Source organism: Pinus tabuliformis, chromosome 8 (assembly GCF_031772625.1).
Source record: "Pinus tabuliformis cultivar Carrire ecotype Pingquan chromosome 8, CPIR1, whole genome shotgun sequence".
Lineage (NCBI taxonomy): Eukaryota > Viridiplantae > Streptophyta > Pinopsida > Pinales > Pinaceae > Pinus > Pinus tabuliformis.
In genome coordinates, this window is record NC_142294.1 from 1,471,686,187 (window position 1) to 1,471,699,261 (window position 13,075).

The 13,075-nt window shown below is 35.3% G+C and overlaps 1 protein-coding gene across 1 annotated transcript; it reads right to left on the reverse strand.

The window, feature by feature from the left end:
* Positions 1–396: 396 nt before the first annotated feature.
* LOC149241356 (mitogen-activated protein kinase 16-like) lies at positions 397–12,779 on the reverse strand. Its single transcript, XM_089370519.1, has 8 exons — positions 12,599–12,779; positions 12,396–12,478; positions 7,520–7,658; positions 7,335–7,402; positions 4,576–4,975; positions 3,438–3,565; positions 3,212–3,271; positions 397–495 (listed from the first exon to the last, which is right to left on the reverse strand). The coding sequence occupies exons 1-8, from the start codon at positions 12,777–12,779 to the stop codon at positions 397–399; spliced, it is 1,158 nt and encodes a 385-aa protein (XP_089226645.1).
* Positions 12,780–13,075: the final 296 nt, after the last annotated feature.

Genomic DNA, 13,075 nt, shown 5'->3' on the forward strand with positions numbered 1-13,075 from the left:
CAAAATAATAAGATATAATTTTCCTGCAACTCTTATATAGCAGCTCCATCTCAAACAGTCATAAATTTGCCCCAACTTCTAGTTCTTTCCCACTTCCACTTTAATCTATATTTTAGATTTTATTTTATATTCATATCCACCGACATGGCCAGTTCTATACGATTCAAAATTTGTTTAAAAAATCGCAAATATTTCGAGTGATTACGGTCGATGGCAATTACATGGAAGCAATTCTGAAATATTTCCAAACCAAAGCCTTCAGATTGCGTTTTTAAATGGAAATATTTTACAGGGACATGAGATACTTTAATATTTACTTTTTTTCTAAGATATAATGTACATAGCTATGCGTAGTCATTTAATTACCAAACTCGTTTCGAACATGCTTGAACAGGATTACAGAACAGAAGCAAAAGCAAGAAACCTGGCTTGGCGCTCCTCCTCCTGCAGAAAAATCCGCCATGCGCGGCCCTCCCCATCCTCCTGGCCCTCCTCCTGCAGAAAAAGCTCGTGCAACATAAGACGGACTCGCTAGGTAGACGGACGGGCTGGGCTGGGTTTAATTAATTTTTTAACTAATAATTTTTTTTAATGTTTTCTTTGGATGGCAGAGAATTGTTGAATCGTTTAACAATAGATCTAACGGTTAAGATTAGGACAGGAAGACATTTAGGGGAGTTCATTTAAGAGGGAAACGCCTTACGGCGTAAATATAAAAGTATATTTATAAATAAAAGGGTAAGTATTTTAATTTACCATTATAATTAAATCTCTAAATTGTACTATTTTATGTAAATTAAAAATTATGATTAATAAAATTATTATATAATTTTTTTTAAATAATTTTTTAATTTTATTTTTTATTTTTATTTATTTATTTATGTATTTATTTTTATTTTTATTTTTTTCGCGTTGTTGTTATATTGATTTGGTATTGAATTTGTTCGAAGTGGCGTGAGAGTAGTTATGGTAAGAGCCTCAGGTGTAAACTTCTCTTTTAAGAATCTGGTTATATGAGATGGAGGTTTTGGTTTAAGCCATAAGATGCAAGCACTTCATTGATAAACTTTGGCTCAAGTTGTGTGGATATAAACAAAGACGATACCTCCCTAAGGCAGTCGAGGCTCTGAAATACAAAGTAAAATCAAACAAAATTGAGAGCTACATCTAGCATGTGAAGGATTACACCTTAATATGCAAGTTCATTGATATGTGACCAATGGAGAGAGCATTGGTTGGATGGACCCAACAAAATGGTAGCTAAAGGAACACTTTGATCTTGAGCTTGGAGCAAAGGGTTTCATTATAGTGATTTTTGCAAATCTAGAAGACATAAACAATGTATTCGAGAACAACATGTATTTTTTCAATAATGTGGGGTTATTCATGAAATTCTGAAAAGAAAGTTACAACCTAGAAAAGGAAAAATTTCCAGTAGCCCCATTTTCTTATGCCAAAAGAATATCGAGAGGAGAAAATCATAGAAGGCATTGGAAACATGATTAGAGATTTTGTGAAAATATCCCCATTTTCTTATGCCAAAAGAATATCGAGAGGAGAAAATCATAGAAGGCATTGGAAACATGATTAGAGATTTTGTGAAAATATCTAAAGTGACCGAGCGAGGACACTACACCTCATGTAAGGATATGTGTGTATATGAATATCTCCTTACCACTTTCAAAATCAATCAAAATCTCCTACCATGATGAAGTTTACCGACAACCTTTGGATTATGAGCATGTATTGTTTAGATGTCATAGGTGCTATAAATACAACCATCTCTTCAAGGATTGTCCCATGAATCTCACAGAGGAAACAAAAGAAAATCAACATAAATTAGACCATGAGGTTTTTTAGAAAGTCCAACCTCATCGAAAAAACCCTCAAGCACAAAATGTGGCAACGCCATAGGAGCCTCTTCAGTGTATTGATTTTTCCTTAGGCCCTAGATCTGGTTTGAGGCTAATCACACACACAAGCACACTAGAAACCCTCAACTTACAAGCACTTAACAACCACCCTATTTTCCCATCAATTCACACATTCTCTCTCAACAATCATGGAATGCTAATCCATTTTAAGAGATCTCCAGAAAAAAATAACACAACTTTGAACAACCATAACATTTGCTTGTAACATCAGAACTGTGCAATATGAACAATTCTGGGGCTCTTAAAAGATCTACAGACTAATGTAAAAGAAATTCAATTCTTGGTTTCTCAATTGCGAGATACAACCTTGGCATCTTATTTAAAGTATTTTTCATCTCTATACTTTTAAAATAGAATAATTATTTATGCTTACATCTAGTATTCTCCTCTATAAAAGAAAATATTCCTTTCATACATGCAACATCATGGGCCTCAGTATATTCATTCATGTGTCTCACCAAGATACACAATCACAGAAATGAGAAATTACTTGTAAAGTTCAAACCATAACATTTGCATGTAACATCAGAAGTGTGCAATATTAACCATTATTCTGGGGCTCTTAAAAGATCTTCACATTCGTGCAAAAGAAATTCAATTCCTGGTCCCTCAATTGCAAGGTACAACCTCTGCATCTTATTTAAGTATTTTTCATCTCAATACTTTTAAAATAGAATAATTATTTATGCTTACATTCAACATTCTCCACTATAAAAGAAAGGATTCCTTTCATACATGCATCAAAGGCCTCAGTATATTCATTCATGTGTCTCACCAAGATACACGACCACGGAAATGAGAAATGACTTGTAAATTTTGCAACTGACATCAATTCTTGATAAAATAAATTTATAGGCGTTAGTGTTTCCCTGGCCAAAATTACAGATAAGAGATTGAACACCTGAAAATAATTAGCATGCATACTGTTATGACTCGAGATAACTGGATATGGTGAATTAACCAATGTTGTGAAAATCGTTATCAGGAGTAAATTAGCGAGGAGAAAAATTGTAAAAATCGGGAAAACAAATCATGATTTTTTCTCAAAAATTCATGATTTTTTACCAAAAAATTGTGATTTTTTTATGTTATCGTGATTTTTGCAACACTGAAATCAACACACTAATACCAAGCAAACACCTAGTTCCATAACATCTAGAGAAGCAAGAAGATGAGAAGAATGTTATACATCTAAGAATAGTTAGTCACAACAGACCAAGTAGAATGCAGTTATAGTTAAAATAGATCTAACAATGAATCCTTTAAAAAATTTATACCTTGGAGAAAAAGGATCCACACAGCTCTGGAGCCCTATACCATCTTGTGGCAACATATTCCTGCACTTCATCAAATATATACATTTTAAAAATGGGAAATTTACTAACTAAAGTACAACAATCAAAATCAAACAAAGAATTCAACAGAAACCCTGTCAAACCAGATATAACAATATAGAAACTTATTAGATTTGGATCTGTATAATATAGATTTAAAATAGTATACCGTCCAGAAGATTGTTGTGGGCATGTCATTGAAGGCAACTCTTGCTAAGCCAAAGTCACATATTTTTAGCTTGCAATCAGCATTTGCCAAAACATTCTTCGGTTTCAAATCTCGATGATACACATTGGCTACAAGAACATAAAGTTGACAAATTAGAGAATACAATTCACATTTCTTCTTCCATACTAAGTTCCCTGAAATGGGAAGGTGCTTCACAGTCACAATAGATTCTTAAAAACACAGTTAAAACTTAACATGAATATTTTAATAGGATCGATGTCCTAAACCAGATACCCTTTAGTACACAAACAAGAAAGAAGCATATGCACTTCACAAAACACTAAAATATATATTTTTGGAAGTTAATAAAGCACAATTGCAATGTGCAACTGCTTGAAATGATTTGTAAATACAATGCATGGGGCAAATACAGAGATCAAAATTGTGAATCCTCAAATTGACTAACTCTTGCAGTTACAGATGAAAATTTGAGCATTTGAAGATTGAACCATTATTCTGAAGGATTGATTTCTAATCACTGAATCAAACTAAACTGGTTTGAGGGTTAACGGGCCACATATGTCAAATTGTGGTCAAAAAACTGATCCTTAGACTTGTGAACAATTACAAAACAACAATGGGCCCCCTATGCCTATAGTGGACATTACCATGGTGAAATAAATAGGGACTTCAATCAAGAGTATAAATAGTTGATGTGCCAGAAAATGATTAAAATAATTATTGTTTAATAACTTGTATATTGCACTTGGATTGTCAATACATCTGTAATGCAGAAATACATAGAAAGAAAAGAGCATACAGAATGATCTCATGGTTCAGATTGTTTTATCTATAAAACTGGAGGAAGGCAAAAAGGAAATAGGCTAGCCACTATACATACATATTAATTTTCACACAGTAATTATGCGTTAAAAAATAGTGAGAATAAATTAAAATTAGACAAAACCCCTGCAACATAAAAGCAAAAATCACAATCTTAACAAAACAGTAACCGAATATTGCCTACTCACATAAACAACCCATATATCTAGTGAATATAGTCAGCAATGAGCATGCATACACCCTTTCCCAAGTTTAAACTTATTTAGAAATAAGAATATTAGCAAAAGAAAGCTACGAGTATGTATGTACTTCAGAGCTCGTAGAAGTTGGTACAAGGAAAATTTATAATGTTCCGGCATCGAGTCATCATTTGCCTTAAAAACCCGGTGTAGATCTAATTCCATATGTTCAAATACCACGTAAATGTCTTTGGATTCCCACCTTAACATAATGTGTTTGATTTCAACAATATCATAATGTCGCAACAGCCTCAAAAGCTTAATGTCAAGTAAAATCCGGGTTGCATCAGAAATATGTTCAAAGATGTCATTTATTTTCTTGATTGCAACTTTCTCCCCAATGTGAGTATCAATTACAGAGCATACAACACCATAGCTTCCTTTTCCTATAACCTCCTGAATCTTGTAGTGATTTTCTTCACCATATTCAGTGAAAAACTCAACCTCTATAGGGGTCTACATCAGGTGAATTGCATCACAATCAGATTTTAAACCTTACATCATCTTCATAAAATGTGATCTGTGATAGAAACTGAATATTTGAGTAAGAAGCAGATAATAAGATCTAACAGCAAGAAAAATATTAAGCAGAGAAAAATAACAGGTATGATCTAGGCCTGAAATTTCCATGGCCAGATTTTCTCCCAGATGAAAGAAAGCTAACAACATTCCCTCAAAAGCATGAAAACGGTATCGAAATTGAACTACTGTGAGTAGTGACAATGCCAAAGGTTGCTTCATTGAACACTAGCAGCTAAAACATATACAAGAGTAGGAACATTGGGTTTGAACAAGCCTATGTAATTCACAATTATGAGCTATTTCATTATTGGGACACCGACAAATAAATTATTTTCCAGCTAAACATCAAGAAAAGCATTATCAGTACCACACATGACTTAATGCCTATGACCTCATTTAAAAAAGGTACAACTATAACTAAAAATTTGAACGGAGGCCTGAACCAAACTTCAAAGTATTACCCGAACTGATTTATCTTCGTGGCAAAGTAGGATGTTCAGTTAAAATTTTAAACGGAGACCTGAACCAAACTTAAAAGTATTGCCCGAACTGATTTATCTTCATGGCAAAGTAGGATGTTCAGTTAAAATTTTAAAAACAAATTGAATGAGAAAGATTTGCCATCCTTTGTTCGAATACAGTATCAAACCAAAAAAGTGGGATCAATTTAAGCCTATAAGGAACTAAACATGCAAAATATGAGACGATGGAACTATCCTTGCCTCAAAATAGCAGAAAGCGGAATTCCCTAACATTTGGGTGAAAATTTAGTGTTCTTCAAAGAGGCATGTGAAGCATAACTGGAGGAAAATAATATTTTGCCTAAGATTGTGAAGGTGAACACCCATGAATTGATAGTCAATGAAAAGGTCCAATGCATCAATCACCTGGGTAAAATAAAACACAACCACAATAAGCTAGATTCTTTAGGTCAATGCATGTCCAGATGTCCATATCTCTATACAGTCTGTTATAGCGCACAAATCTTTGTGATCAAATTCATGATTTAAATGACATAATTGATGAAGAGATTTCGATTTTCAAGACTGAATGCATGATTTTCCTTCTATAATTTGAATAGATGCAAACAAGGAAATGCGACCCTTCACAATGTGGCATGTTCTAAAGGGGAAATGCTTTAGGTCAAGAAATGGAAGGGAGTCCGAAACATAATATTCTAAAACCGTTACAGTTATTAGATGCCAAACATGACAAAAAACACCTCCCAACTAAAAAGGGTCGTGATGCTTGAAAGGCCATTCCATAGTATGGCTTCTGTTAATTTCCTCTTTAAAAGGGAAAACTATGATAATATTTTTTGATCAAAGAAGGGCAATGCATATTCAGTGTCAAGCTTTTTATTCTTATTGGTTGGTTCATCAATTCCAGTAGCCCTGTGAATGAAAACAAATTTTGATGAGTTACACAACAAGGAGCCCTTCAGATTAAAGGGAAAGTCGCAATCATTAATGATAGGTGAAAGGTAAGTGATAACCTTACCTTCTAGTCAGGTAAGACAACCACAAGCAAAAAAGGGTCCACAAGTCTGACCTCAAGAGATTTCATGACATTTTTAACAAATAAGGTTAATCGATATCAACAATATACCGATACCCACCCCTTGCTATTCCATGGAGTCATTTCAATTTTAGAGTATCGGAATATCAATCCACATGCAGAACATGGTCTTACCCAACATGAAATGGGGGTGTACCTCAGTACTAAAGGAGCCCAACGGCAGGGGGTGGGACCTAGATTTGTTTCGCATCCTGTTAAATTTTCAACACAGAAACAAAAACAACATGATCCCTAATGCCAAAGGATAATTCTGGCAATGTGACAATATATTCTTCATCTACTACAGAACATCTAGCTTATAAGAATCCCCTACGAAACACTTAAACAAAACCAAATTTTATAAAGGGCAATATGAAAAGAAAAGGCAACATGTATTGTAGTAATCGAATCATAGACATTAAGATCAACCCCAGACCAAGGTACTTACTTTTCTTCTCTGATCTTGCTACATAGTTCTTTGTCTCTATTCACTTTTAGATCCACGCTGTATTCTTATGTCCTGATACAAGGCCAATGCCTCAACTATCTACGAACCTTCCTGGAACCGCAAATACCAAATCTTTTCACATGGGCAGTGCTTCAAATGAGAGGAAAAAATTAGCCTTTTCTCAACTTGGTCTGTACGTCAGCCACATTTGACCCATCTGCCTCTGCTTCTGATAAAAAACCCACTGTTTATCTTGATCCTTCCATTAATAAACAATTCTAGATCTACTCTCCTGCGCTCAGTCATAGAGAAACAACACAAGCCCATGGCCTGCAAGGCCTGCGAGTGCCTAATATCTGCATTGCCAGAAAAACAAGAAAAAGCAGGAAAATTGTCCTTTCGGCCCCTGTACTGCCCGTCACTCACTGATCTTCAATGTACTCGATCGCAGGGGAAATATTGAAAAGAAATACACATTGGGGTTTGGGAACTGAGGGTCTTAAACAGACGGGTAGTCGAGAATGCGCGGCCCTCCCCATCCTCCTGGCCCTCCTCTGCAGAAAAAGCTCGTGCAGCACAGGACGGACTGGCTAGGTAGATGGACGGGCTGCGCTGGGTTTAATTAATTTTTTAACTAATAACTGTTTTTTAATGGATTTTTGGATGGCAGAGAATTGTTGAATCGTCTAACAATAGATCTAACGGTTAAGATTAGGACAGGGAGACATTTAGGGGAGTTCATTTCAGAGGGAAACACCTTATGTCGTAATAAATTTGGGATCACATGTAGCATCCCTACACTCGGTATTAGGGTGTAATTCACATAGTGAACCTAGGAACACCACTTGATTATGGCTATAAATTGAGATAGACCTTTAAATTCCTTTTTCTCTGCATCTATCTCCTCTTTCTTAGGTTATGTCCATTGATGGTCTCTGGTACCTCCCTTGATTGATGAAGGTTCAATCATCAATGATGTTATCAATCATTGCCAAAATTGATAGCATATGTAAATATAATTTTTTTTTAATCAAAATGACATATGTGAACATTTTGTACTAATTCAAGCATGTCTCATATCATTGGGGTTATCAGCCCCTATAATTGATATATGTATAAAAAGAATCCATATATATATGCTTGCAATTTTTTTTAAGCTAGTACATATCTTTCAGTTAATGAATTTATCAATCGACCTAAATGATAAAACTAAATAGCATTCAACGATCATACATCTATATACATAATATAGAAATAGTAAGGCCTATGGTTACAAAATCTGATAAAGACATTCTACAACAGTTTGAAAAGCTTGAAAAATTAGTGACTAAATTAAAAAAAACTACTTAATAATCTTTAGAAAATCAACCTTCTATTGTTTTACCTTCTACTTCACCTTTGATTCCTCCTGTAATTTCTCTTTCTGCCACTATTCCTATTTCATCTACCATCCAGATTCCTTTTATACCAACTCATAAAGTCATAATTCCATATTATTTACCACCCCTAATATCCACATCAACTACAGTGTCATATTCTTCCCATTCACCAATCATGGTAGCTCGTTATGCCCCTCCTGTTTTACCATCACAGTTGCATTCCATGCCATAGGATTATCAGATGTGTATGCCTCAATTTGAAAGCAATGGACCAATCACAACACAACAACATATAGACAGGATGAATGACTTCTCATATTTACAAGAAGTTGATGATGATGATGTGAGAATGAGGCTCTTTGCACAAAATTTGACATGAGAGGTTAAGAAATGGTTCAGGGAATTGCCAACAAGTAGTATCGCAAATCTCCAAATCTTGACCGAATATGACAGTCTAAGGAGAGCTCCTGGTGAAACAGTTCAAGATTATTGCAATAGATTTAATAATGATTACAATTTTATTCCAGCAACAATACAACCTCCACTAGTGCTAGCTTTGATCAAATTCCCAGATGGTTTTGATGCAAAAATGTCTTATTAATTAAGAGAGATAAATCCTTCTACTCTAGAAGAAATGCAAAGAAATGTTGTTAGTGTGTAAGAAAATTTTTTTAGCTAAAAGAGAAAAGATAAAGGTTGAAAGAATAGTGACCATCAAATAAGAACCTTGTTCTTCTTCATGAGATGTCAAGATAGATACCTTAATTAAAAAAATGGAAATGATGATGGAAAGAATGAGTTTGGCTAACAAGGCTCCACTAAGAGAACCTCAAGGTGGTCCACAAATCAGAAATGCTAACTTCAGAAGGAATCCTCGAGAGATTAGACAAAGAGATCAAAGAGCCCCAAATCAGACCCCCATTCTAGAAGAATAATGCAGATGAAGAAACTGAAACAACAGATGACCCTGAGGAATATCAGATTAATCTTTTTGGGGAAGGGGAAATAAACAATATTTTTCTAACTAAGGAGGAACAAGATCTATTCTTGTTATCATAGCCATAAGTCATCCATGAAAAAACAGATGATTATAAGAAGGGATACCAAAATGCTATTATGGAGGTACACAAACAATACAGTTTGAGAAACAAGAAGATTGTAGCAAACCGTCCCAAGAAAATTTAGAGTGATGCACCTTCCACTAGCTAGATAAAGGATGACTCTCAAAAGGAGGTTTTTGAAAAACAAGATGTAAGTATATATCAGTCTTTCAGATTAAACAAGATGTAAGTATTAAAGTAGTAGATAAATCTCCAACTTCTTTTAGTATTTAAAATGAACAAGCCAAGGTCAAAATTTGTATTCCTTTGACAAAATTGATTAACAAGAATGTGTATACAACTCAAGTCATGAAGGCACTAAAGAGAGGGGAGGGAACCGACACAGTTAACTTAACTCATGATCAACCTAAATTATTATTTGGACCTAAAGTTGAAGGGAAGTCTCGGGATGGTAATGTGTCACCTTTCTATGTTAGTTTGAATGTTCATGACTATATTTTGCACAATGCCATGCTTGATTCTTGTGCTTCACACAATCTCATGCCTAAAGTCATTATGGAAAAGTTAGGATTAGATATAACAAGACCTTTACTCTTTTGACTCATAGAAAAGTAAGATGATTAGGTCTCATTAAGGATTTATGTGTGACTCTAACCCAAATTCTAGCAAAAAGTGTGGTTATGGATATTATAGTGGCTGATATACCTCCCAAATATGGAATGTTGTTATCAAGATCTTGAGGGGAAAAGTTACAAGGTACCATGCAAATGGACATGACTTATGCAACTATTCCTATCTTTGGTCAGCAGAGGAGGGTGTATAGGGAAGCTTTAATGGAATATATGGTAAGCAGAAAACAAACCTAATAACTATCCACTTTATTCAATGCATTCATACATGGATTCTTTCATTCTATACAATGATATATGTGTAGAAGAAGAGGTGTTAGACATAGAAAGTAAATGAAGCATAGTAGAGGATGAGAAATTAAATACTGGAACAAATGAGTAAGAGGATGAAGCCCACTGGAATATAGACTTTGATGGAGCAATCTATAAAGAAGGTTTAGGGGCAGGTGTTTGGTTTGAAACTCAAAAACAAGCATAGAAAAGGGGTATTATTACAAGCTAAATTTTCAATGCACCAACAATATAGCCGAGTATGAAGCGCTTATTCTAGGACTATAGCTTTTGAAGAGATCAGGAGCTAAAATTATTTCTGTGCATGGCCATTCATAACTCATTATTAATCAGATTAAAGGTGAGTACTCAGCTAAACACCCTAGGTTGAGGGCCTACATAAATGTTGTCTTAGCTTTTTTGCAGTGCTTTCAAGAGTATCAGTTATCTCTAATTCATGGGAGTCAAAATATTTTCCACCTTAGCCAACACTTGTAAAATTCCTTTCCATCCCAATAGAAAATATGAAATTGAAGTGAAGGATAAACCGAATGTTCTAGATAATGTTATATATTGGCAGGTGTTTGATAGTGATAAACAAGTAGAATTTGTTAGCCTCACTCTCTTAAAAATCAATAATAAATCCAAATATTAAATTAAATTAATAAAATCATGAGAATTCCTCAGACCAAGGATTCTAGTTTGGATGAGAGATTCTCTCCAACTAGCTCTCCTAAATTAGTGTGTAAGTTGAGAAAATGTCTCAACCAAGTGAGTCTAAGATAGACGCACTATCTTAATACCACTTGCTCATGTATTTAAATGTATTATTAAATTATTTGAATAAGAGAGAAATACATGAGCATGAGAGGCCACATGATGGCTCTCTACCTTTTCCACTAGTTTAATGTTTGTGTGTTAATTTGTTGTGCATATGGTTATTAGTCTTGTGATTTTTCTTCATGTGGTATTGGAGCCACAATTTGCTCTTGGGATTAAGATAACGAGAAGGTCTATTTGAAGCTGTGTTGTTGAGTGTGAGGAAGTGAAGACTTGTATGTTTTGAATTGAGCATAGCAAGAGTCTATGGATGATAATGTGTGGAGAGGTAAAGAGTCAATGTAGATCTTCAGTATAGATAAATGTAAGGTGACTTGGTGGTCCCTCATTGGAACTCAGAGCAAAAGGATGGTGCTCTCCCTTCAATGGAGCTTGGCTGACCTGTATGCTCATTGACTGTAGTGAATAAACTGCCACTGTGAATACAAATATTTCTTAAAAGGAGTTTGCATTGTGATGAGATTTTTTAAATCATCTCTACTAGGTTATCTCATTGTAATATTCATTGATCCCTCATCCGTGAAGTTTATTATTTGACAAAAATATGTTTGTCAGAATTATTTTCAAACCAAGGCACTCTTCCAATGTCGTAGCTGCTTTCTCAATAATCTCGTTGCCCGCAAGCTCCAGAATCTGTGAGGAGGAGAATTCAGCTGAGTGATGGGGTTGTCTCTTCAAGAAATGTGCCAGAGTCAAGGACACAAATGACCAACGTGGAGTAGATTTTCAAGAAATTACCAGCGTAGTTGTTAAATATGAATCTGATTGAAAGAAGAGGATCCAGAAGTCAGCCTCCTTGTACATGTTGATAGTGCCCGATAAATGTTGTTGGGTTTTCTACGAAATTTCTCAAGCTGACTCAGAGGCTGCATACAAAAGTCATTGTCGGTGCATGGGGTCGAATCAAGGAAACACCATGGAGAGAGCCAATGTAGGCACTGTGTACCGAATAGGTCTCTTTAGTCGGTGAATCTCCAGATCCTGATTTTTTGGATCTGGTGTGTATCTATCATCTGTCTTTTCCTGTTAAACATCATTGCCCACTGGCCGCTTCTTGTGAGGGAACAAAACTAAAATATTCTAGAACAGTTCAGTTCATGGAGATGATTCCTTGAGGATTATTCATTTGTAGAGGGCCGAATCAGTGGATTTACTAGCATTTGGATTTACCAGCACTTGAGCACAGAGTGAATCCACCATTCCTGGAGGTCTGAGTTGATTTGTTGAATTGAGACCATTTCTGGTCTTCAAAACTGCTTATGATTTATTTTACTATCTTTTGAATTGATCAAAACCTAAAGAAGACACCTTCAATAGACTAGAATTTGTGGTTACTCCTAAAATCTTGCTGACAAGTGATCCCTTTTTCTCACTTGCTTCTGGAAGAGATGGAAGCAGTAGCTTCAGCAGAAATTTAATACAAACAGCTGAATCTAGCAAATGTTCATCTTGACCATCACTTGCAAGAACATAAAATAGAGTTGCTTCCACTAGAGTTGTATGAGGGTCATTAGTAGAAAGAGCTACAATAGCATCAATCACCAGTTTGGCCATCTCTTGAGTTCTGAGGAGGTGCCTCTACTACGTAGTACTAAAAATCGAAAGCAGAGAAAAAAGGCTTGCACGCTGAATCCTCAGGGGTTGTCCCGACTTTAAACTATCCAAGGAAAAATTGGCTTCATCCACATGCTCCATCATCTCGCCAGACTCCTGGGCCTCCATGAGAGTGGAAGTGCAGATTCTTTATGCATGTGATTTGAGTGGACCGATGGATCAATATTTTCCAAACTAGCAGGTTCAAGGCATGTGGGCGAAAGGTTTCTGTCAACGCGAAAATTCAAGTCAAAACA